We start from the raw sequence: 27,300 nt of genomic DNA, 5'->3' as shown, positions 1-27,300 counted from the left end.
ACTCCAGACATTTGCTTAACAATACAATGAATAGTGATCAAATTTGAACTTCTATCCAGAAGGACCAAATTAATTTTTACCACTTTTAAGTGTTTTCCATCCTATTTCCTTCCCTAGTTCAATTTTCCTCATTCAAAAACTATAAAAGTGTTCAAGGAAAAAAATTCCTTCAAACCTGGAAGCCAGGTAAATACAGCCTGTTTATTTGGAACTAAAAAAAGGAATATCAATCTGCTCAGTCTATGGTAGCAATAAAGGATTTAGGCCTAAAGGTGACTTGGTGATCATTGAAGGACTGGGAACTAGCTGTAAATAAGTCAACATAGTAAACTCTTATGGCTCCTCTACCAAAAGCTGATAGACAGGAACTCTGCTTCTCCAGACCTTCCTTCTATTTTGTAGTGAGGATTAGGAAAAGCCCCTGGGATAAAGTGTGTGTGTGTGTGTGTGTCCCTCCCCCACCCCTTCCAGGTGGAGAAGGAGAGGTATATACAGCTGCTTTGTAAGAAGAATACAGAGAGTAGTGAGTCAAATGACTTCTCTGTCTCTTGTCTTGATCCAAACAGTGATTTTTGTAATGATGAACCTGCGGTGAGGGCAGATGGATTTTTGCACAAAAAATCCCAGAGGAATTTATTTTTAGGGTTAGTCTCAGCTGTTTACCATTTCCAGAAATTGTGGTTACATAACCCTTGGCATCCATAATGCACACTGCCTTGAACTGGGGGAAAACATGAATATGTGACCTTTGAAACAGTATAAAATGTTAATGGCAGTACATGATTTGAAAACTGAGAATCAACTGGTTGTCACCACTTACTGAATTGGATCTTAAACCATGGAGACCTAAAGAGAGAGGCTGCATCATAAATTACCCACTGTAACACATGGGCTTGTAGCTTTTCTCCTTTTAAAAGAGGACAAGTCCTCTTGTTGAACAAGTAGTAAATATATAAGTTTTAGCATATGCTTATATTCTGAATTGATACTTTAGGTCACTTTACCATTAACTAAAAAACAAAAAAACAAACCCATCCACTACCTCTGCTAATCCCCAGCATGAACTCAAATAATGGTCCTGGGACAAGATTCTTCCCCTTCAGGGGATAAATTAATAAAGAGCTTTTGCTCATGAGATCTGGAACAGGTAATATGTAAAACCTCAAGGAACAGGCTTTTAGGAACACTTAATTCTGAACTGTATTTTCATTCTTTCCACTGCCTGTCTGCCCTTGGTCTAGTCCACGTCTGTCTCCATATCGGTGCCTATCCCTTACATACCAGTGTTCTTGCTGGAAGAAGTTACCCAGGAAGCAATGAAATGGGAATCCAAGTACTTTGAGTAGATTTCTTGAAAGTAATTTCAGGATATAAGGAAAGTCCAGGAGGTAGACAACCTAAAAGCTTTTTTCACCTTACACCACTCACATAGACAAAGCATTTTTTAATTCATTAAAATCAGGCAAAGAAATGAAGATTACTAGAGATTGGAATTTTGGTATATACAAAGTAAGTCATGTGAAGGGAGAAAGCAGTGACCAAACTTTCAGAGAAGAAATAATTTGTACACAGAGTCTTTGTAAGAGTCAAACTTTGTCTTGGAATTTAAAGTATCTATAAATGGATATATATAGTAGAGAGAGGCACAGACTGCACTGTTAGATCTCAAACACTTACACTAAACCTATAGTTAAAATAGTCTTAACGTATAGTCTGTCTGGACTAGGCAAGCTGAAGCAATGGATAATAGGTGATACCATTTATACCAATTATTCAAAGAGCAAGAAATTCTTGGTTTTTTTCTGCTTAATTCTTTACCAGTTGCTTGAAGATTCAACACCTGTGTAAGAGGGGTAGACCTAAAAATCCAGAGGTCTAGAAGGTTTCCTCCGAAAATTTAGAGCAGAATTAACAAGAAGAGGACTCTGAAGAATTGAGCGTATCTTAAATTTGGAAATTCAGAGTTATAATGTCTACTATGAATCACTACTATGTGTTAAGTAAGCACTTTGTATGTATTCGCAACATCTTCATAGTAACTCTTAGATACTAATTTCTATTTCACAGCTAAGAACCAAAGGCTTACTTAGATCAAGTAACTTGCACAACGGTATAGATCTAATAAGAGGTAGAGCTGAAATTTGGTATCAGGCTGTCTGACTCCAAATTTGGTCAATTGGTCGGCCACAAAATTATCACTGCAGGAACTCAAAGAAAATAATTAACTTTAAAGATTTTCTTAACTAGCCTTGCAGATAATAAAATAGCTCACAAACCACATTACTGCTTGAAGCAGAGAACAGAGTTCTGATAATTCTACAACATGAGGAGAAAGGGAATTAATATGTGGTTTGGAGGCGAGTTGACTTTTTGTACACGAGGTGGGGTCGAATTTGCTGAAGAAGGTCGTGAGCATCTCTAATAAGGAAGAGAAAGGACCTGGCTACGCTGAGTATTCTCAACAATTCGTTCAGTGGCTTTGGAAGTGAGGGTGACAGGCCAGTTTTGAAGTAGAGAGGAAACGTCTGGGAGAGGTAAGTTACAAGAGCCACCCTCTGAGGAGGACAGTGTCCTCCAGTCACTACTAACAGGTGCAGATGCCCCCCTTGCCCCTAACCCAGCCCATACTTCGGAGGCTGGGATAGCAGGAAATAACCCTCCCTGCGCCTCAGTCCTCCAAACCAAGGGCGGCCGACGGCGGAGGCCCAGCCCTGCGGTCGCAGCCGGCTCCGCCCGCGGGGTCCGTGGACGCCAGACCGCCGGTAGGCGGCTCGCAGCGCTGGTGATGCACCGGGCCCACAGCTACGCAGGGCCCGCGGGGCTGCGGGCGGGGCGGGGCCCGGGGCGGGGCCGACGGGCCTCGGGGGGCGGGGCCGCGGGTTGCTCGCGCGCGCAGCCGAGGCTCCGCTCGGCGTCGCGCCGGCTGGGCGTCCCTGTGCAGCCTCTGCCAGCCGCCGATGGGGGAGGTGGAGCCGGGGCCCGCGGGCCCGCTGGAGCCCCCGGAGCCGCCCGAAGCGCCCGCGAGCTGCCGGCCGGGCGGGATTAGGGTCCTGAAGGTGAGGCGGGCGGGTGTACGGGATGGGGAGGGAGCGAAAGCAGGGGGAGGCCGCCCCTGCCCCGCGCGGTGGCTGAGGCAGCCGGCGACCCCTGCCTCGCGTCGGTCAGTCAGCTTCACGGCTCGGTCGCCCCGAAAACCGGCTGGAGGGGCCGCGGCACCCGCGGAGGCCTCTTCGCCTGGCGCCCGCCGAGGCCGCGGCCGCGGCCGCAGCCGCCTCTGTCCACACCGCTGCCCATCCCTGGCCGCGCGCCACCCGCCTCACAGGCCCACGCCTTGGGGCCGGCGTCCACCCGGTCGCCGCCTCCCACCCGGTTCCTTCGGGACCTGGAAGCCCGCCTCGGCCTTCCCCCGCCGCGCTCGGGGCCCCGGGCCCGGCGGCTCCTGACCTGAGAGCGGAGCTGGAAGTACGCAGGGCTCTGTCCCCGGACACCTGAAGACATCACCCCTGCGGGAGGATGGCGGCGATGATTGGCCGGGCGCTGCAGTGTGCTCGGGGCTGCGCCGGCTGGAGCTGGCCGACTCTGCTCTCGGGGCTTACCACCGAAGTTAAGACCCGGTCCCCCGCCCCGAAGAGCCGGCCTGCAAGCTCGAACTGCCCCGCCCGGAGAGAGAATCCCCGGAGGAGCTTAATCTCGGGGAATCGCGGGGCGTGTTGCAGAAGGGAGGAGGGGTTGGACAAAAAGGGGCATTCCTGCTGGCGGGAGCGGGGCTGACAATCCAGGGAGACGGTAATGGGGGAGCAGTTATGCAACAGGCAGCTAGCGGGGCTTTTTGGCAGGAATTGGGGGGAGTAGGAGGAAATGAAGGCAGATGCAGGCAGGGCGGGGAGTGGAGTCTTGAAGGTGATGACAAGAAGTTAAAATGCACAAGGAATGTAAGTAGGGTGGGGAGGGGACAGGGAAGGTGGCTAAAAGGAGGGATTGGGGGAGACTCACTGGATGGAGTTTTCTTCTAGCCTTTGAAATAGTTGGAGAGAAATTTTTCTGTAGGTCAAATAAGTAAACTAGGTGTCCTTCTGGAGGTGGAATTCCTTCTAGAGTGCTAGAATAGGAATCAGCAGGATTTAAAACTTGCCAGAGAAAAGGAAGAGAGCAAAGAAAATTTATATTTGACAAGTTTCAAAAATACTTGGCAAAACAATGAAAATACGTGATGTTAAAAAGTACATTAAGTAATAGTCATTCTTTGGGATTGAGTGTGGCATTGTATACTTGTTATTAAGGTTATTCGTAGGACATCACAAAGATGGTAGCACGGAGAAAAACAATAGATTTGAAGCACCTGGTGAATCCACGAAGCAACGTAAAATAGAACTCTGTACGATATAAAACATTTTTTCTGCTACCTCCCAATTTCAATGCAGCGACTTAAATAACTTTTCATAGTTTACCTCCACTTCTGCGTAAACCTTGTACATATTTATTGTAAAATACTTAATCAAATTTTAAGTATAATTATTCAAAGGCTTTTAGATACTTACTTATATAAGATCACAAAAATGTAAATTGTGAGTGAACTTAAAAAAGTTCTACTGGTCTGGCTTATCAGGAAAGGGCTGGTCTGAGAGATAGGTAGTGCCCTCTGGCCTAGAAGGTAAACAACCTTGGCTATTTTTACAACTTTTTTTGTGTGTAGGGGGGGAGCGAGTTAAATTGTAGGAGGGAAGGAATTGGGAAATGTGGATCTTTATTGAAGGGTCTGGCCTTACTACACTTCCAGGAAGTGGTCCAGTCTACCACTAGATCCCTGGGGTTCTAATCTGGAGACCATTATCTTGAGTCTAGTACTGAGCTGGTGGTATGGGGAGGGTGACAGTGTCTAGGGCCCTTGCATACTTGTAAATAAATGGGATCGGCTATGAAGAATAAGTGTAGTGTGTTCTACGTACACAAATTCCCTTCAATAACTAAGTGGTTGAATTTTGTGTCAGGTGAAACTGGAAAGGAATATCTAAGTAGAAGACTTTCTGAATTGGGAAGAAAGTCATAATCTCCTACATGTTCTTCTCTGAAAACCCTTTGAAAAAGGTTTATCATTTTTAGTATCTCTTTTATACTTAATACCAAATCATGAACCTTATTGTCAAAGAATATAGATTTTCATAAAGAGGGTAATATAACTAAGCCAGTGCAACTTAGATTAGGCCTAGGTCCATCCGTATGAAGTATTGGAAAATTTGATTCAAAATTTGCCCCCAGGTTTATTTAGCAAATTACTATTTAGAGTGTACCCCTTTATAATTTTAGTTGTAGTGTAAGTATGAGACTTTTAATACTTTTAAGATTACTGGGAGTATCTTTGAAGCAGAAATTTTCCAGATGGTTGCTACAATTTGGAGATTATTTTTTTTACTCAGTCTGCAGAAGAATTGATGTTAAAACTAATCTAGTCAGTGAATGCCATGAGATCCATTTGTTCAATGATAGGTTCTGATTTTTTATCAAAATAATGTGTATATGGTTTTTAAAAATCAATTGATACCTCAAAGATTTTAATGAATTGAAATGGTCTTCCTGTCCTTAACTTATCCACTCCTTCCAAAATATTTCTTAACATGTATATTGCTAGAGATGAGCCCATGTTTTAAAGTTTTGAATGCAGGAACGTGTACCTTACTTCATATTTCACGGTCTAGTAGAACTCACTGAGTGTGGGGAGTTACTTCTACCAGACCCTGTTCTACCAGGCATATCTTAGAGTTAATTGTATGTGGGCATTTAATAGTTTATCACCTTTGAACTGATCAGAGCCCTCAATATTATCTTCATTTTTTAGAGAATTAAAAGTGTAACACTGAAGTGAGTACTTAATTCATGGCTTATTCTGCTTTCGAGAAATATCTTTAAATCTTAAATGTGCTCTTTATACACTTGTTTGATGTGAGGGTGATTATAGTTGTGTTCTGTTTCAGGTAAGTTTGTCAACTGTTTTTATATAAGAATAAGGGAGGAAATAAAAAGTGTTCTCAATCTAGCAATTCCAGTGGAGTAATGATTCTAAAAGCTGCAAGACATTCTGTGACCAACAGCACATACGTTTCAACAATGTAAAGTTCTTAAGGATTTTATAGTCTTAAGGGAACTAGATATATACTTTAAAAAATGACTGTTAAAAATCCTCACAGAGGAAAAGTCATGGTTGAACTAACATAATACTTCCTGGGGTCTGTCTTAATGTTCCTAAGATTGAAAAGATTAGTGGAATATTCTTTGACCTTAATTAAAAAGTTTTTTTAAAGAAACTTTCTGGTGGTTTTGTGGACTAGTGTCTGCTTGGCCCTTTTCTATTAGCAGTGAGCAAGCACAGTTGCTGTCCACTGGGTGCAGAAGGCAGAGCTTCTTTGTAGAAATGTTACTGTAGCATATAGAATACTATTTTCAGATGGATCCATTAATTTTTCCCACAGATTAAAAAATAAAGAATATTTAAAATCAGTGGTTAACTATGCAGTAGTTAAGGTTATTTAGTGGTGCAAATATGATGGTCCCTGTCTTTATAGAGTAAGTGCTGGAAAGTCCTTTGTTAATTCTGAGATATTCAGCTTTGAGAAAATGCTCTTGATGAGAAGGGAGAGACCTAGTTCCCACTTGTAGCAGGAGTTGATCCTACTTATCTAAAGTTAGAATCAGTAATAATCCTCATGGTTTTGAATAGCTATACTTAAATCCCTGAGATCTGTAAAATGATCGATTTAGCTTTGTTAATCCTAAACTTAAACAATGAAGCCATTCTTGTTTCTTCTTTTTCTTTCTCTCCACATGGGAATGCCTTCTAACTTTTCTATCCCCTCTCTTTACTATCTTTAGAGACTGAATTTTAGGTGCTACAGTTATCCTCAAATATTTAATCTCAATAATTACAAATACAATATTTGCTTTAGATATTTCTGTTTCCTATGAGAACAGTAGCAAAAGTATTTTATTTACTTTGCAGCTGATACAAAGAAAAGATTGTACAGTTGCCTATAAAAATGGACATTTTTTTCCCCCAAGTTTGTTCCAACATCTTGCCGGAGCTACTTAGGCTACAGTACAAACTGGGAATACATTTCTGTGACTTCAGCTGAGTTCTGCATGCATCTCTGTGCCACCCAGGTGTTAAGGTACTATACTAGGTTATTGCTATGGAAGAGAAGAAGAAATATCAAATAAATAATCAAAAACTCATTGTGTTGTACACAGTGATGGAAGTATCTTCACTTCAAAATGAAGAAGTTCTGCTGAGGAGAGTAGAGTTATTAAATCGTTCTAGACAGGAGGAGAAAGGGAGGATAGGAGACATGGAAGGCTCCATAGAGAGGGGAGCGTCTGAGGAGAGTTCTGAAGAATAACTGTTCAGATGGACAAGATGGAGATGAGCATATCAAACAAGTCACAGACCTGTGGAATAACTGGTGTGTTTGTGGAGTTGGATATGACTGAAACTGTGAAATGCAGTGGGGAGTGGCTCTGGAGAGGTGTGTCAGTGTAACTGTTTGTGGAAGTTCATTTTTTATTAAAGGGAAGAGAAATGGCCTGCTATAAAAATAGAGGTTAAAAAAAATTGAGCAGATAAATGCTGATCTTTAGAAACTTGTTATATTGCTGTAGCAGTTGTTTTTGAGTTAAGGTAAGGTAACTTCACAATATGTCTGGCGTACCTAAGTTAATCAAATGCAACAGTAATTTTTTTGAAACATGAGACTGGAAAGAATATTTATGCAGTATTGTGTTGATTCTGCACTTGCTTACTTGGGATATGAAGCAGAGGGTCAGCACCCTAGAGAAACTTTTAGTTTGAATATGGAGACATACAGAAAAGTTTATTGCAGCATTATTTCCAACAGTGAAAAATTAGAGACAAACTAAATGCCATCAGCAGGAGAATGGATAAGTTTTGGTGTATTCATATAATAGAATGTTATACAAAAGAATGAGCTGCCACAAGGTCCTAGGTTCAATCCCCAGTACCTCTATTATCAATCAACTAACCAACCAACCAACCTAATTCCCACCCCCCCGAAAAGAATGAGCTGGGTGTATTATCATAGATATATCTCTAAACCTGTGCTGAATCAAATTTGAAAATTACAGTGACGTATATTAGGTTTTAGATAAAGTTTTAAATCATATAAAACAATACTATATAGTTTATAGATATATACATACATGACAAGCCAAAAAACATGGAATGATAAATACTGAATATAGTACAATGTGTATTTCTGGGGAGAAGGGGAAGGAAATGGGATTGTTTTAGATTCCAAGTGGCTTTAGCTATATATGTAAGAATATATATAGATGTTCTTTAGAACAATGATCTGAACTAAAGATGGGAGATTATTAAAATTTGTGAAAGTTGGGCAGTAGGTACATGGTTGTTATTCTTGACACTTTTCTGAAAATATAAGGAAAAAATGGTCAGAAGTTGATGGACAGAAACATGAGCAGCTAGCGATAAAGAAAATTGTTTTCTGGTTGAAGAATGGGTGTGGCAGATGTGGAGGGCGCTGTGGGAGGAGGCAGTTGGGTCGGAGTATTGTTGGATACAGAGGAGAAAGGTAAGGCGAGGACTGAACATGTCCAGTTCAGTTAGACTTTTAAGCTAACAATTTCTTTCTCTTGGCATCCTTTAGAGAAATATGAAACGCAATGGGAGCAGAAACTGTTTGAATAGGAGAAGTAGGTTTGGTTCTCGAGAGCGAGACTGGCTGAGAGAAGATGTGAAGAGAGGCTGTGTTTACCTCTATGGAGCGGACACGACCACTGCCACTACAACCACCACCTCCTCCACCACCTCCGACTTACATCTTGTCCTTTGCACAGTGGAGACACCAGCATCAGAAATATGTGCTGGAGAGGGAAGGGAAAGTCTCTATTTACAGCTTCATGGAGATCTGGTCAGGTGAGATCTGAGTTTTGCCACTCTAGTTCTACTGCAGTGTATGTCACATGTGTTTCTGTTGGAAGTAGACTTCGGGATGTTGTTCATACTGCAACTGATGATGACTACTGAGTCACTAGGCTTGGAAAAAAAATTTGTCCTTGGAATGCAGATGTTAGGATTCTTGAGTTTAAAAACTATCAGGGAAATTTGATAGTTACTTCTTTTGGGTTACACCATAAGTTGGATGTCTAAGTTTAAATATTTTCAAAGTTTTTTTTCTTTTGAAAGATAATACGTGTAAATAGGATGAAATAGAAATGTGTAAAAGGAAATAGAATGAGAAGTACATATGCTTTTGCATGATTACATACCTTTATTTACATATAAATTTTAAAACTAATGGTGCTGTGTGCAACACATTGTCGACTTAATGTCTCTGAGAGATCTTTCCATATTAATATTTATATAGTTTTCATTTATTTGATGGCCACGTGGTATTCAGTTTTGTGAGTGTACCATAATTTTAGCCAGTCTCCTATTAATGGACATGCAGATTGTTACCAGTTTTTTTTACTACAAGCACTGCTGTGATGAATATCCTTGTACCTGTGATATTTCTCCTATGTGGAAGTCATCTGTAGGGTAAACTAGAAGTGGAACTGCTGGCTCAAAGGATATGTGCATTTATAATTTTGATAGATATTATCAAATGCCTCTTCATAGAAGTTATACTTTGATGAGTAATATCAAAGTATACCTGTTTCCCCCCTTACTTTCTCCAGAACACGTTAGTGTTAAATCTTACGTGTATACACACATACTCATGTATGAGTGCATACTTGACTGTGAATAGAAATGATTGTCAACAGTTTTTAAAGAATCATATATTTAGCATTCCAAACACAAATCTTTTTTCAAAACTGATGACATAGATTTTTGCAGATCTGATAGTTTTGTTATTTTGTTTTAATTTTCATTTATCTTAGTGAGGTTTAGCTTACTTTCATAGGTTTAAGTCATTTGTGTTTTCTTTAAAATTTTTTATATAAACGTGAAGAGGAAAAGTACTCTCATAGTCGTCTTGTACTGTGCATATGAACTCTGATTCAGCTTTTTTAAAAACGTTACTATCTGTTCTTTGAGTTAGACATCAAATAAGAGCTCCTTAAGTACCTGACCATTGACTTTCTTTCCTCCCCCTTCCCTGTTAAAAATAAATGTCTTGAAACAAAATTTAAAACTGTGGACTCAATACTGTTGAAAGTGAGAAGGGGAGCTCCCACTTACACCTAAAAATGTGATAATAATAGTAACACCTTTAGCCGAGCTAAAAATTGATACCATTTAAAAAGTCTAACCTGAGATTTATTATGTGTTCCTTTTAAGATTTGGACTAATTCCTGAAAAAGTAGATTAGCACTTGAATGTTTTCCTTGTTCACCAGTTAACTACATTTCCTAAATCCATTTGTAAAATGAAAGGATCAGACTGGGTGATCCTTAGGCTTTTCTAAATCTTAACACTGATTCGGATCTAATTTTATCAGGTGGAAAGCCTTGACCTACATTACAGCTGGTAGTGATTGATGGAGTTCAAGTATTTAAACCTGACTTACTCATTTGTATACTAATGTGTATTTGTATCCAAATCTATTAGAATAGTGGAGAAAATCCCACTTGAATTGCCTTGCTGCTACTAGTTGTATAGTTAGTTAAGAATCCAAATGTGATATAATTTACTTTTGTGAATCTAAACTGTACTTAAAATGGAGAGTTTGTCTCTTTTTAGCCTCGTGGCGTTGATCATTTTGTAATGAAGTAGCTCTTTGAAAATAATTGATTGCAAAATAAGGAAAACACTATTGAACTGTAATTTGAAGGTATGAATCTATTTTCATTGCTGGAATTGCTCAAGAAGTCTCAGCCAGCCAAAGAATGATGGTGATGATGATGGCAAATTTTAGCTAACATTAAGTGCTTTCTTTGCTAGTTCGGGGGCTTACTGCTTAATGCACACTTTCTTATTGAATCCTTACAGTAACTCTACGAGAGGTAGGATCATTCATTGCTTTCAGATGAGGAAAACTGAGGCTTTGTGAGAGGTCTGGTAACCTGTTCAAGGCTAGGCACTTACTGCCAAGAAGTTGGAATGCTGAAATCATTCGTGGTAGATGGTGGACTTCCTTCTGAGTAAAGGCCCTCTGGAGGGAAATTGGCACAGCGCTCCTTACTCGGTTTCACTATTTAATCGTACTTATTTAAAGGTCTTTTAAAATCTCTTACTCAACTGTTAATTGTTTGAGTTAAATCTTACATTTATCTAATCAGAGGAATAGGTACTTTGTAAGAGCCCTTCATAAGATAGTTGACAGTCTAAGGCATTATCTTTTTCTTTCTTTTTTTTTAATTAAAAATTTTTTTAAATAATTATGTTTCTTCTTCCAGTTTTATTGAGATATAATTGACATACAGCACTATATACTTGTTGGGGGGTGAGGAGGAGGTAATTAGATTTTTTTTTTAATGGAAGTACTGGGGATTGAATCCAGGACCTTGTGCTTGCTAGGCATGAACTCTACCACTGAGCTATTCCCTCCCCACAAGGCATTATCTTTATTAGTAATTTTTTTTGCTGCTTAGTGAAGTGCAATATGTGTTCATTATAGAAATTTTGGAAAAATGAAGAAGTATAAAGAGAAATAATTATTTTCAATATTTATGCTTTTTGGAGATCATCTCATTTAATCCTGGTAACAGTCTTATGAGGTAAATATTTTCCCCATTTTATAGATGAGGAAAATGAGGCTTAAAAAGGTTAATCATATCACCTAGGATCACTCAGCTAGTAAGTGTAGAGCTGGAATTTGAACTCTGGCATTGACACCAGATTCCATATACTATGTTCCCCCATCCCTGCCATAGTAACATTTTTTTCCAGATCTTTTTTGAAATGAGTGTTTGTATGTAATTTTAAAAAATTGCATATTTGGACCCACACCATATATTCAGTTTTATTTATTGCCTATTTCAATTAATTTCCTTGTGTCATTAAAAATTCCTTAGATACCAGTTTTAATAGCTACAGAATCTTCCATTTTGTACATATACTTTATTTCAGAAACTTGAGAAATAATGTGCAGTAATGGTTTAGAGCTTGGGTTCTGGATTGAGAGTGTGTGGGTTCAGCTTCTGGCTCTGACCATTACTATGCAACTTACCTAATGTTTTGTCCTCAGTTTACTAATCTGTAAAATGGAGGATAATAATACTTACATTATAAGGTTGTCATGATGACTAAATTAATTATACATGTTATGAAGCTTAAATGAATTAATGCTTGTAAAGTAGAGCTTCTTAAACTCTAATGCCTACCTGGTGATCTTGTTAAAATACAGAATCTGTTTCAGTAGGTCTGGGATGGGGCCTGTGGTTCTGTATTTCTATTAAGCTCCTAAGTAACGTGCTTGCTACTTTGAGTAGCAAGGACATAAAGTACTTAAAATGATGCCTGGACCTAGCAAGTGCTCAGGAAGTGCTACCTATTTGAGTTGTTGCAGGTCATTCAAGGTTTGGACGATGTGTGTTGGCTAAAGCTTTGCCCATAAATCTATACATTGTTGATTTCCCTGGATTAGGTCCTAAAAATGGGATTACGGGGACTAAAATTACCCCATGTTATTCCTAAATCATCCATGACTTCCTTCTTTCCTTACTCTTTTTTAACCATGGACTTATCTCTTGAGTATAACCGAGGGCTAACTAACTTATAGAATTCTAGTACTTGAGGGAACTTGAGAGAGATATCTACCAGGGATAAGAACCCAACCTAACAGCCCCACCACCCCCTGCCCTTTCCATCTGGAAACATGTGTTGGGCATGGCTTTTTGGTTATCACATCAACGGGGGAGAGTTAACAGCATTTACAGAACAAAGGCCAGAGAGCCTTAATGTCCTCAAAGTGTGGGACAGTCTTGTACAGCAAAGAATTGCTCTGCCCACAAGGCCAGTAACTTCCCCATGGGAATCGCTGAATCCATTTTTCCTTCATCTTATAGATGTTAAACAGAGGCTTGGAGAGGTCAGGTCCAAAGCTGCCTGGTGCTAGAGCTGTAGTTGGAACACAAATGTCCTGTCTCCCAGTCCAGTTCTCTTTACGTGATAATATTTAGCCTGTCTGTTTTATTAAACTGTTTGAGTCATAAATGACTCACTAGTGAAGCTTAGTGTAATCATTGCCTTCTATCTGAAAAGTTGTAACAAGATCACTTGTAACAAAATGGAGTGCCCTTTGGCTCATGGTCATATATTTACTTTTATTTTTAGTCATCAAAATGACTAAGATTTCTGTGTAACTATCTTTGATAAACTATCTTTTAAGATAAGCTAAGAAGCAATAGATGTGTATAACAGACAATAATGCCCTTGGGATTTGGAATCCTGAGTTCTAATTCCTTTCCTGTCACTGACTAGCTGGGTAACCTCTTAACAAGTCACTGAATTTTTACTTACCATTTCTTGATATTATAAAAGTGGAATGGAAAGTTCAGTTTCTGATGCATCCTGAGCTGATTACCACTGAGGAAAGAAAAAGATTATTTTTGTTTTATGCTTCATACTTATGTACTACTTTAAAAGAATGTGTTATACATTAAAAATTTGTTTTTATTAAAACTTTTTGTTTTGTTTTTACATTTTACTACTTCTGAAATCAGTTTATATCTTACACTTGTAGGTAGGTCATAGTCTAATGGGCAGTGTTTTTTGCAAGGCTGTCTGGTTTCCTGCAGTACAGTTCTGATACTAACTACCTGGAGTTCACACAAACTTGAAAAGTTAAAGGACATTGTCTTCAAGAAGACCTTGACTGCCTTGACTTCAGAACCTGGCTGCACTTCTGACCAACTGGATAAAAATCTGGGGGTTCCCATGACCCCTTCAGGGTTCACTAATTCACTAGAATGTCTCACAGAACTCAAGAAAGCGATACGTTAATATAAAGGATATGTATCTGGACCAGCCAGATGCAGACACACAGAGGATGAGGTCTGGGAGGATCTGTCACCCTCCTGGCATGTTAGTTGTGCACTCACCAGGAAGCTCTACAGAACTTTGGTACAGAGTCTTCATTGAGGTAGTATTGAGCAGGCTGGATTGATTGAATCAGTGACTACGTGCTTGAACTCGGATCTCCAGCCCTCTCCTCCCCAAGGTTGGGCTGACTCCATGCCCCAGCCCTCTCTTCTGGTAGCTACTCTTCCTGGTGACCAGCCCCCATCCTGAGTCAGCTCATCTCTTAGCTTAAACTCGGGCTATCCTGGGGGCTCACGAATAACTAAGACACTCCCATTACCCAGGAAATTCCTAGGATTTAGAACCTCCGTCCTAGGGACAGGGAAGGCTAGTAAGATTCTTATGCAACAATGATGCATAAAAATAGTATATCTTTCAAATGATAATGTATTAGACTAATGAAGTACAATAATTTTAAAACATAATTTTTTTAGGGTTCTTGGTGTAAGTTAACATACTTTGAACTCTCTTCTGCATAAATTATTTTAACTACATCTTTAAAATAATGTGATTTTCCTAAAGGAGGCTAAGCTTTGTCAGGAAACCAACACAGGTTCAGACCCTGATGCCCTTATGTACTAATTGTGTGACTCTGAACCTCATTTTACTTATTTGCAGAAATAGGCCTAGTTTTGTAAAATGTGAAACACTTACATACATTGAAGTATCCTTGTTACTGTTTGTATTATACTCTATTTTGTTGGTCTTAACATTTGCAGGTTTTTATAGGTGGTCAGAGATTGAGCCAGGAAAGACCTGACTTTGAGGTAGAGATTGCTGCTGTGCTTTGTTAGGACCTTGGATACAATACATTGGGTTTTAATAATGTATAATTTGCCTCCCACTATTAACTGGAATTCTTGTGAAATAATACTTGGAATGAAATTTTCTGTTACCAATATCTTAACTGTGGTCACTGTCTAGAATAACTGTTGGCTAAGAGCTATAAATCACTGTTGATAACAGTGTTATGTTGGTTGGCTGTTCTGGAGAGAAAATCAAATGCACATATCTTCAGATTTACAAGGACTATAGTAGCTGCTGGAAGCCTTAGAAGCAAGCCAAAACTATTAACAATAGACTTACTGTTTCTCCGTAAAGCTAGTAGAAGTATTTCAAATGCTGAATGAAACCTTTCATTGCCAGCATTACTCTCTCCTACACCTGTTTGGCACTATATACATTTCTTTTGATTTGTGAGAGATTTAACAAATAGCTAATTAGCCACCTGTTAAACTTTTGGAACTTTGAAACACAAAATTGATCTGTAAGCATATTACAGCTTTTCCCTCCCCCAGTACTCTCTACTCTCTTAAGCAGATGAGTTTAATGAGTAAATGGAATTAGTCTCTTGTTTTACTTGTTTTTGCAGTTCTTGAAATATTTCTTGTTTGCTCATTTATGCTAAATTAATAAGAGCAGATGTTAAGAATCTCTTGATTTTTTTTTTTCCTCCCACCAGGGAAAATACTGTCTAGGTAGAAATATATAAAAATGGTTTCCAAAATCGAGAGAGCCTTTTTAGACCAGGAAATTTGATTATGTAAAATATGTCAGAATTAGGATGTTTCCACTTCTCTTGGTTTTCTAGGGAGGAAGAGAAAAATTGAGCTAGTAGGATTTGGCCTGAAAAAACTATTTCTTGGTTTTGAATATGTGATCATTTATGGAATTATATTTACATTGAATTCTGTATCCAGAAATAATAGCACTGTTCAGGTAAAATTTGAATTGTGTTAGGTTGGTGTCTTGGATACCTCACAGACCCTTGAATTCTAAAAGTCCCTAAAGATCATCTGGCCAAACTTGATTCTTCTTTAGAAGAGGAAACTCTTCTAAAATTTCTGTGACAGATGGCTCTCTAGCTCTCTGTGAGTTATTCTAAGAGGCAGTCTGTTTCATTATTGGGCATCTCTAATTATTAAGGTTCTTCCTCATTTTTAATCCAAATTTACCTGTGCAACTTTTTCTTGTTGGTTCCGGTCCGATTCTTTGGGGCAGTCTAGAGTAACTCTAATCCTTTCCAACATTGGAAGATAGAGACAGCTCTTTATGCCCTTGGTCACCTTGTCTTCAAGTTAATCCTTTAGGCAGTCTTCAGATTACATGGCTAATTGACCCCTCCAGGATATATTTTATTACAATTCTCTTAAAATGCGTCCTTTTTAGAAGAATTCTACCGTGTACTGGGAAGCTGCCTAATATTGTCACAGCCCTTTGAGAATTTTTATTTTATTTGACTAGAGATTAATTGTAACTGGTATTTTTATTCTGAAGTTTATTTTCTGTTTCTATTAAATTCAATATTTATTGGTCTTTGTAGGGTTTTAGTTCTTTCGTCGTTCCCTATGTAGTAGTTCTGAGTTTATGGAAGCTAAAAGTCAGAACTGAGCAGTCAGGAGGGGCCGGGTGATGGCTTAATTTTTGTTTCTTCATGCTCATCAATATGGTTTCCATTCCTAAATTACCATATTGATACAGTTGTTTATATTCGTCTTTGTAGTGTTCCCATTTCATGTTATTTTTTACTTAAATTTTGTGGCCAACAGTATTTTCAGATTCTTTAACCAGAGAACACAGAGGTCCTTCATATCTTTTTGCCATGATGGGAAGTGTATCGTGTTTCTTTTAGTTAATACAAGTCTTAAATTTTCTAAACAATTCTTTTAAGACATAAAGAGTAACGTTCTTCAAGACCTTTTGAACACATAGGTTTTCCTATACTTCTTAATTTATTGTTTTTTTTTGAGGACGGGGGAATTAGGTGTATTTATTTATTTAATGGAGGTACTGGGGATTGAACCCAAGACCTTGTACAAGCTAAGCATGCACTCTACCTCTGAGCTATACCCTCTCCCTCTCCTGTACTTGTTTTTTGATAGTTGTTTCAGATGGGGGAGATACTGTATTTTTATTCTAATTAAAATTTTATTCCAGTCCTAAGAGTTTTTTTGAATAATTATCAATGTGTTATTGAACACTACTACGTGGGAAATACTTTGTTAAATAAGCATATATACTATATGATATCTTATTTTAAACAAATAAATACTTTTAATAACAACTCTGTGAGTTAGGCACTTCTGTTATTCTCATTATACTAATGAGGAATTTAAGGCAACCAGGTTAAATAACTTGTCCAGGGGTATGCAGCTAGTAAGTGGCAGAAGTGACACTCAAACCCAGACAGTCTGACTTTTGGAGTTCATACTCTTAGCTGCTATATTTACGACTGTTTGCTTTCTGATAAAATAATTGTAAAAGAGCTATCTTAAGTCTGTGTGATTTAAATTATGTGGTGTCACCAGAGGCCACAAAAGATTTACTGACATTATGGTTTTACCTAGTTTTCAGTCAGGACCATGTAGTAGAGTGATTTCTGGGGAATTATTGGGCAATTCATTCCTGATTTTTATGGAAAAATCATCTATGAAGCCAGAGGAAATATATAGAATGTAGTAGGCAACCCAAAGTCTCCGTCTGTAATTGTGTGTGTAGCTTATATGAAATAATTTATGGCCAGGTATAATCTTTTATATCTCATAATTTCGATGCCTTAAAGTTTGGATGAGAAAGTCTCAAAGGACCTTTTGGGGGATCCCTGGGACTTTTTGAAGAGGTGCATGAAGTCAAAACTATTTCATTATAATAATGAGATATTAATTTTCTTCTAACTCTCAGTCTCATGAGTATACAGTGGAGTTTTCTAGAGGCTACATAACATAATATTACAATAGATTGAATGTAGAAGCAAATCTGAGAATCTAGGTGTCTTCCATTAAACCAGCTATTAAAGAGATTTACAAAAATGTAAAACAGTGTCAATCTTCTCATTAAATTTGTTTTATTTTGAAAATACAGTTTTCAAAAAATACTTGTTAACATATAATGGGTTTATTGTTATTAAAAAATGAGTAAATGTTTAGAAATTCTTAATTTTACCTTCTAACTCAGTAAATATCAATAGATACACCCCATGTAAACAAAAGCTTTTTGGGTGCCTCACAGACTATCGAGAGTTGCCAAGACCAAAAACTTTGAGCACCAATTGTTTGGGTTAGTTGTATCATATGATATTAAAGAAAATCTTGATGTAGAAGTAAAAATGTAGAGCATGTTAAAAGATTTAAAAAATTAAATGAAGCATTTTTATTAATTACCAAATATTTTTCTTTTCACTTGTGTAAGCAGGAGACTGGAACCTACAGAACGACCTCTTCAGATTGTTTACGATTACTTATCCAGGCTGGGGTTTGACGACCCTGTGCGCATACAGGAGGAGGCTGCCAATCCTGACCTCGGCTGCATGCTTCGTTTTTATGGTGGTAAGAATTTATCAATGGCTTTGTGAATGTGTTAACTGCTTTTAATTGATCATTTGTACCTCTGTCTTCAACCTTTTAAAGGTTTTTTTTTTTGTCAAAAGCTGTTTTTAAGCCAATCAACGAATTAATTAAAAAACAACAGCAAAAACAATTTTCCCTTTTTATTTTTGCTCTTTTTATTCTAGTGTTTTGCTAACTTACGGGATTATTGTATACTTTTGCCAGCATCTTGATCAAATCATGCTTTAGTATCAGTTATATTTTAAGGTTCCTTATAAAGTCCATGAACTTTTGGATATTTGAAGAATATTGAGAAGTAGGTGGTTATTGTCATATATGACTTAATATTTAATGAACACATCTGCTAAATGTGTATATTGTTGAATCTAGGATTTTTTACTTTCTCTTCTCTTTTGGTGCATTTTTCTCCTATTGACTATTTTTCACCTCATCACTTTAGTAATAAATTTATATTTAATGAAATCAGATACTTTCTGAATGTTACTTTCCAAATATACATAGTCTCCTAATACAACTACTAAGTACCATTTTTTGAGTGCTTACTATATACTTTTATGCTTATGAATTACCCAGTTTACTCATTTATAGTCACCTTATGCTCTAGAAATTGTTACCTCATTTTATAGATTAGCAAACTGAGACAGAGGAATTAAATAACTTGATCAAGATCAGACAGCTAATAAGTGACAGTCATTTAACACCTTACAGTTTTGAGTTAATATGACCCACTTATCAAATAATTGAACTGATAACTAAATAATTAGTGTAGGTAGGCATAACTATTTACTAAGAGTCCCTGCTCTCATTCTTCAAATTATTGATTTAATCTCTGTATGCTTGATACAACTCCTGTGACACAGTGTCACAAGCCAGTTTTATTAACTGTACTTCACATAAGATTTTATGTATAATTTTTCATCACAATAATATTTTCTGACATGTTGTTTCTTGAAAGTTGGTTTCATTTTATTTTATTTCCTTTAATTTCTCTCCTTTGCTAGTTCATGGAAGGAGAATAGTTGCTAGGTTGACGTTAAATCTGAGGAAAATCTTTTAAGACTAATTTGAGGAACACAACCCATCTGTTACTATAAAGCTTGGTTAAAAAAATAAATCTGGGAGAGTAACACGCTCCTTATCTGATTGTAATTGAACAGGCGTTCTTCATTACATGTTTTCATTCTGGGGTGGAAGTTGAGCCTTGGTGTGCCGGCGAGCTCCTTTTTAACCAGTGAGATTGCATATGTAGTCAGTTACACTGCACAATGGTTGGCATGATTCCATTAATTTGTATAACCCCACCCACCAGATAAATAATAGCATGCCCAGGATCTTAATATTCCCTTAAGAGGATACTTTCAGTAGAGTCTAAAAGAGTACCAGTTTGTAGAATTTACTGTATTTTGGGGGGGAAGTCTATTACAGAGAACATTTCCAAAAGTGAGCTCTAATTTAGCGAATCTAATATAATTTGAGTGAGAAAATTATGATTGAGAAAGAGGTTTTTAAAGCTAGTTATTTTTGAAAATAGGCAATATATGTATATGACACCAGAAGTAAAAGGTAAAAAGGAAAAAAAATATGTAGATAAGGATATTATCTTTTGGCTGTGTAACAAATTGCCTCAAAACTTAGTGACTTAAAATGATAATAAATATTTATTATCTCATACAGTTTCTGTGGGTTGGACATCCAGGAGTAATTTAGCTGGATGGTTCTGACTTGGGTCTCATGAGATAGTAGTCTCTATGATGGCTGAAGCTGTAGTCATCTGAAGACTTGAGTGAAGCTGGAATACTCACTCCTAATAACATGCCTCACTCATAGTTCTGTTGGTAGAAGGCCTTGGTTCCTCATCAGCTTTTAGCAGGAGACCTCAGTTTCTTGCTATGTGGACCTCTCTATAAGGCTGCCCATGTATCTTTGTGGTGTGGTAGCTAGCTGCTCCCAGTGATGAGACACATGCACAAGCACACGCACACACGGAGGCCTCAGTGTTTTTTATGACCTAGCCTCATAAGTCTCCATCATCTTTACCACTTTCTGTTTATTAGAACTGAGTCATCAAATATAGCCCACACTATAGGGAGGGGAATTAGGCCCCACCTTTTGAAGAGAGGAGTATTAAAGAATTTGAAGTATTCTCTTTGAAGCAAATAGCTTATAATCCGCTTTCAGTATTTCATGCGTTGAGTTTTTGGTGAGTTAATTTAGTTAGAATATAATGTCAGAAGGGCCCAAGTTCAAACCAGTTAATTTTGCAGTGTTTGCTGGAAAGAAAAAGTACGTGATACTCCAGGTGGCCCTTATGCAAATGCTAGTTATCAACTTGCTTGGGGGGGTGGGGGTGGCTATGAGTGGAATGACTGGCTCAAGCCGTGGAAATAACATGTGACTAAAGGTGATTGATCACAGAGATTAAGAGAGCCCATTAATCAGCTTCTTACTATGTGTGAGGAAATGGAGTCTAGAAAATGTGATTTGCTAGTGAAGGTGTAGTTCTGGGACTGAATACCTTAGGTAGCATAACACCCAGCCTGAGCATTTCTTTCTGTCCTATATTCTCTGTGCATGTTGTTTGAGGCAGTTTCATCCAAGGAGCATAAACACAAACAAAAGAACCCAGATACAGAAGAATCACATAGTATGTTTCTGTTCACTTAAAGTTCAAAAACAGGTAGGCAAAACTCAGCCATGTTGTTCAGAGATGTGTGACTTACTAGTATCTGTCCATCCAAATCTGTCCTTTCCTTCTTCTGTAATAAGACTTAGAGTTGGACAAGTGACTGCCCAGTCATATACCTCATTTCCCAGTCTTTCCTGCGGTTAGGTTTGCACCTGTGACAATGTTTTCTTCAGTGGTTTGGAGTGGAATTGTTGTGTGCCACTTTTACACTTGGATCCTAAAACCTCGTGCATGCTTCTTCGTGCTCTTCTGTAGCTAGAAAGGCAGTCATCACAGCAGTATTTGAAGTCATGTGTTGAAAATGGCAGAGCCGTTAGCCTGAGTTTCTTGACAGAGTTGACCCCAGGTGCAACCCACAGTGCCCACCCCAGCAGAGAATTAAAAATCTGTTGTGTTTGAACCAGTATATTCTTTTTGTTACAAGTAAGCTGCTATAACTAATGCAAAAGTAGCAAATATATAAAGAAAACAAGGAAATGATAATTATGAAAGTCAAGAGAATGGCTGACCTCCAAGGGTAGAGGGAGGAGGAGTCCTACAAATAGAACTTTTGAGTCAATACAGGTATATACTAAGTAGTTATCTATTAAGCAGTGATATATAATATGATAATTATGATGTAACAATCAATTTGGTATATACCTTTTCAGAATTTTCTTTTGTTCCTGTCTAATATGTATTTGCGGAAATCAGTTTCATTTATATAAGTGGTATCATTTGGTGTTGGTCTTCATGCTTTTTTCTCCCAACAGTGTTTTGGAGATCCTTCCTTTACTGTCTTCTATATGCATTTCTCTAAGTTATGAGGTATTGAGTTATAGTTTATATAACAGTTTTCCTGGTGATGGACATTTACATTATTTCCAGTTTTTTACTTTTACAAACAGCATTGTAGTAAAGTTGCATTTTTGTGCACCTGCATTTCACCAGAGTAGATCACTAAACATGAAATTATTGGGTCATAGGATATTCACATTTAAGATATTAATAAAAATATTAATAGTTACTACTGCAAAACAAATATATATCCGATCAGTATATCAAAGCACCCCTTTGCTGACAATATCACCTTTTAATATTATTAGCATTTAAAATTTTTACTAATCTGATGGATAAAATGATGGTCTTATTGTTTTAATTTTGTTTCCTTGATTACTGCTGTGGTTGAATATTGTTTCATATTTATATTGGATCTTTAGGTTTCTTCTTCTTTGAATTACCCATTGATATTTCTATTGTTTATCTTTTTTCATAGTTATCTAAAGGGCTTTTGTATATATTCTGAATATACATCCTTTGGATACTGTATTTGTGACAAAATTTTTTTGCAGCCTGTAACTTGTTTTTTAATTTTGTTTCCTTTTTTTGTGTGCAGAAGTTTTATTTAATCAGATTTAGTCAATCTTTTCCTTTAATGCATTTACATTCCTTCCTATCCTAAGTCATAAACATCCTCTGTATTTTCTTCCAGTACATTTTTTTCTTCCAGTACTTTTTTTTCTTCTAGTACTTTTATATTTTTAAAATGTGGTAAGAGGTAAGGATTTAACTTTTCTTCTTTCTCTATTGATAGCTAATTGTCCCAACAACATTTAGGAATAGCTCATCCTTTTCCTGCTGATTTGAAGCATCATCTTTATTAAGTTGCTATGCAGACAGGGGTCTGTTTTTGAACTCTATCCTGTTACATTGATCTATTTGTCTTATACTAATACCAATACTGGTTTTATTAGTACACTTATCTGATAGATTTTGATAGCTGATAGGGAAGTTCCCTATCATTGTTCTTCTCTGGAAAATTGGAGATCCCTGGAATCAGAGAAGTCTTTCTGGAGAAGTAGTGTTTGAGTTGGTTCTTTAAAAATGGACAGAATTTCAATAAGCAGAAAGGGAAAGGAGGACAGAGGTGGGGAATTAGGCATTTCAGTGCATGTTCTGTGAGTCACAGATACTTTGAGTCTAGATTGTTCTGGGCCTTGGGCGTAGCATCATGAGTTTAGCCTTCACTTGGCAGATGGTAGCGGGAAGTGATGGGATCCAAGTGGGCCAAAGAAAGATGAATTGGGTGCCGGACTGGATAATAATTTAGGTGTGAATTATCAGGGATCTGAACTAGGGAATGGGAAGGAATTGTTCATATGAGAGTCTTTGAAGGAATAATCAGTCGATGTTGATGGGTGACAGGAAAAGGGAGTTGAGGAGGGGAACTAAGAGGCAAAGCTGACTCTGCAGTTTTGAGCCTGGCGGCTTTGGGAGTGTGACAGGACTTGAGTTGTGAGAAGGATCCGGTTTGCAAGGATGGTGATGACTTGGTTTTAGGCATGTTTAATTTTAAGTTGTGGTAAACATCCAGTGGGAGATACCTGGCAAGTGACTGGAAATGTGGAAATGTGGAAAAAGGTGACTTGGAAATACAGATCTGGGAGTCAGGTACATGGGAGGGTTAAAGCTGTGGAAGTGGTTAAGATTATCTTGAAAAGAATACTTATATATAGGAAAAGAAGGGGGCTTAATGCAGGACTTTTCATTTTAACAACCAGCATTTGTTTTATACCCTTACTGTGTGCTGAGTACTTCTAATGTGCCAAGCACACTACATACCTTTTCTCACTTAATCCTTACAGCCATATAGGTGAGTAATACTACTCCAGAGAGATTTTAACTTGCCCCAGTCAAATAGCAGAGCTTGGAGCCGAAAAGCCTATCTGGTTCTAAATCTCATCCTCTCAACCTCTAAGATACTCCACCATTTAGTTGTTGGAGAAAGAGTTTAGAGGAGTAGGAGGAATCCATATAATGTGAGAACTGGTAAAGACTAGGGATCATCCAAGCAGACTCCTCGGTCTTTAACTTGGGAAACTAAGGCATAAAGATAAAAGAAGACTTGTACAGGGTCATGAAACCAGATGGTAGGATTGCTTAGCCACCACTGCTTCACAAATTTTCTGCTGAAATGCTTCAAATAGCAGTGTGTTTTTGTGTTGTGTGTGTGGGGGGAGGCTATTGCAAGTTTGAAATTTGTTTTGAGGTTTCCTGCTTTATTTTTTAAATGTAAGTGAATGTTTCATTTACTTCAGAATATGTCAGCCAATATTTATTTATTTGTCTATTTAACTTTTTATTTGAACTAGCTTTAGATTTTCACAGCAGTTGGAAAAATAGTACAGAGAGCTCCTGTGCACCCTTCCTGCAGTCACTTAAGCTGTGATTCCGATATATATATAGTATAATGAAGGATATAAAAAGGAATGGTGCTTCTCTGAGTTCTTTCAAGACTTTTTCTTTGTCTTTAATTTTCAGCAGTTTGATTATGAAGTATCTGGGCTTGAATTTCTTTCAGTTTTAGCCTGTTTGGAGTTTGCCGAGCTTCTTGAGTCTGTGTTTATTCATTTCTTTCATTTGGGAAGTTTTCACCTATTATTTCTTCAGATTATTTTTCAGCCCTGCACTCTTTCTTCTCTCCCTGTGGTTCTGTCCCTTAGTTTCAGTTTCAGAGTTTCTGGCATGCTGCTTGGGATCACATTCACACTTGTGTACTTCAGGGGTGAGCCCAGGAGTTCATGGACAACTTTATGGGATTGTTTTCCTGAGCTCCTTTCTCTTCTCAGTCTCCTGGGGCATTATTTCACCAACTCTGTTGGGCTCTCACCACATCAGTGCCCACACTCCAGGGCCCAGTGGCAGGAGGGGACAGAAAGTGTAGTGGATTTCATCCATTCTCTTGGGACCGCAGATTTTCCAGTCAGAGAGCAAAGGTCACCCCCCTTAGGGTTTTAGGTGCCTGTGTCCCCCACCCTTGTAGCCACTCTTGGGGACTGGGACTTGAAAAAGTGAAGAAAAATGAATAATTTCTCCCATTCTCTCTGAGCATTGAAAGACCCCTTTTCTACTCCTCAAGACAGAACTTGAGGTCTCCTTCTAGAGCTCTCTGTCCGCACCAGGGCCCACTTCTGGGCTTTCTCAAGTCCTGGCTAGGGCATGTCAGAGGAGGGGAAAATTGTAAACTCACCACTGGTCAGGTGGTGTTTTGAATTGTGTTCTTCCCTAATCTGCTTACTGCTCTTTGCTTTTCGAAGTCCTTGTCTAGCTGCTCCAGGTATGCTGTCCAGGTTTTATAGGGGAGTTCAGTGGGAGAGACAGGGTGGAGTGCTTTCTCTGTCTCACTCAGACCAGAACCTTAATGATGTCTTTTGATTAAAAGAAGTACTTCATTTTAATATAGTCCAACATAAATCTTTCCCTTTATTATTTTCTAGAAGCTGTATTGCTTTGCCTTTCAGTTTTTATTCATAATTTATATTATGTGTGACTTCATTTTTTATTGTCTGTTTTGAGTATCATCATGATCTCATGGGCCTGTATATATTTGTTTCAATTCTTTGCAGCCGTTCTTCTTTCTAATGTTCAATTTGTCCCATGTCAGCTAGTGGGAGCTCTTTCAGGTTGACTTCTATGTCCTTCCAACATGAACCCAGTAGTCTTTGATAGCATTCTGGATTTTACATTAATTTCCTGCATAACAATATGTCCTCATCTGATCTTTTCATCTTCTGACTCAGACCTGGAATAGATTATTTTTCTAAGGATTCCTGGTTCATATTAATGAAAAATGATATTTAAAGATTATACTGTGGGCAATAGAAGTACTCATTGCTGCGGGGTTGTCCTTGATTCTTTTTTTAGAAGCTTTTTAATTATAAAAGCAATCCATTTTCTTTAGAGAAATCTAGAAGTATAAATATATAAGGAAATTAAAATTATCCCTTATTTTCCACTTAGAATCTTGGCTTTCAAAATTGTAAATCTGTTTTTTAATTAGAACTATTAGACATTCCAAATACTTACTGGAACTTCCTCATTCTGCTTTTTACCACTTTCAGAAGACTAGAGACGTGAGGCACTCTGAATATGTAGAAGAACCTTCAAAATCAATAATAAAACAGCATGTTATCTCATATATAAATAACTTACCTCCTTCAAAATTGAATGTTTTCTTCTGGGAGTGGTGATGGATAGATTTAGGAGTTTTCTCTGTAATAAAATATAAAGAAACAAGGACGAGATAAAAGAGACACAGAGACTTTTACATCAATTGATTTAACAATTGATCTGATCTTTTTACATAAACTTTAAACTGTTTAGACTGTTAGGCAGTGTGGAAGCATGATAAGCTATAATGAAGTCCTATTTTTGTATAATTTAGCCAACTTTAGTAGGTGATGCTGTTAACCAGGATGGGGAATATAAATTGAATAGCAGATTTGGGAAGAATGATGAGATTTATTAAAAAATAACAACTTTATTGGGATATAATTCACATACCATAGAAATACCCTTTAAAAGTGTACAATTCAGTGGTTTTTAGTGTATTTGGAGAGTTGTACAGCCATCACCACTGTTTAATTTTAGAATATTGTCACCACCGTAAAATGAGACCCCATATCCATGGCAGTTATTCCCCATTCCCTACTCCCACAGCGCCTGGCAACCATGAATCTACATTCTGTCTATAGATTTGCCTGTTCTGAACAGTTCAAATGAATGGAATCATACATACCTGGCTTTCTGTGGCTGGCTTCTTTACTCAGCATGTTTTCAAGGTTCATCCATTTTGTAACATGTATCAGTACTTCATTTCTTTTCATGGCTGTACTTCATTTCTTTTCATGGCTGAATAGTATTCCGTTGTGTTCATATGCAACATTTTGTTTATGCACTCATCAGTTGATGGGCAGACATTTGATTCCGCATTTTGGCTATTAGAAATAATGCTACTATGAACATTCATGTACAAGTTTTGGTATGTACATATGTTTTCGGTTCTCTTGAATATAGATGTAGGAGTGAAATTGCTGGATCATATGGTGACTCTGGGTTTAAATTTTAGGGACCTGTCAGATTGTTTTCCAAAGTGATTGTACCATTTTATAATTCTACCAGCCACAAGAGTTCTAATTTCTCTACTTTTCTACCAGCACTTGTTATTGCTTATCTTTTTTGATTATAGTCATCCTAGTGGGTGTGAACTGGTATCTCGTGGTTTTGATTAACATTTCTCTAATATCTCTTAACTAATGACGTTGAGCGTCTTTTCATGTGCTTTTGGCCTTTTGTGTATCTTCTTTGGAGAAATACCTATTCAAATCCTTTGCCCATTTTTTAATTGGGTTGTCTTTTTATTGCTGAATTGTAATAGTTCTTTATTTTGGATACACATTTCTTTCTAGCTTTATGATTTACAGATATTCTCTCCTGTTTTGTGAGTCATCTTTTTA

At 37.8% G+C, this 27,300-nt stretch overlaps 1 protein-coding gene across 1 annotated transcript in view; it reads left to right on the top strand.

Annotated features, from left to right (window-relative positions):
• The first annotated feature begins 2,913 nt into the window (after positions 1–2,913).
• PHLPP2 (PH domain and leucine rich repeat protein phosphatase 2) overlaps positions 2,914–27,300 on the top strand; it is a 63,166-nt gene continuing 38,779 nt past the window's right edge. Inside the window, exons 1-3 of the mRNA XM_031458147.2 lie at positions 2,914–3,056; positions 8,673–8,941; positions 18,185–18,318. Coding sequence (XP_031314007.2) covers positions 2,958–3,056; positions 8,673–8,941; positions 18,185–18,318 — 502 coding nt within the window. The 5' untranslated portion in view covers positions 2,914–2,957. The remainder of the gene's footprint in view (positions 3,057–8,672; positions 8,942–18,184; positions 18,319–27,300) is intronic.

Source organism: Camelus dromedarius, chromosome 9 (genome assembly GCF_036321535.1).
Source record: "Camelus dromedarius isolate mCamDro1 chromosome 9, mCamDro1.pat, whole genome shotgun sequence".
In the NCBI taxonomy this organism is placed as follows: Eukaryota; Metazoa; Chordata; class Mammalia; order Artiodactyla; family Camelidae; genus Camelus; species Camelus dromedarius.
The sequence above is the reverse complement of the archived record's forward strand: the minus strand, read 5'-3'. Positions and strand labels throughout refer to the sequence as shown.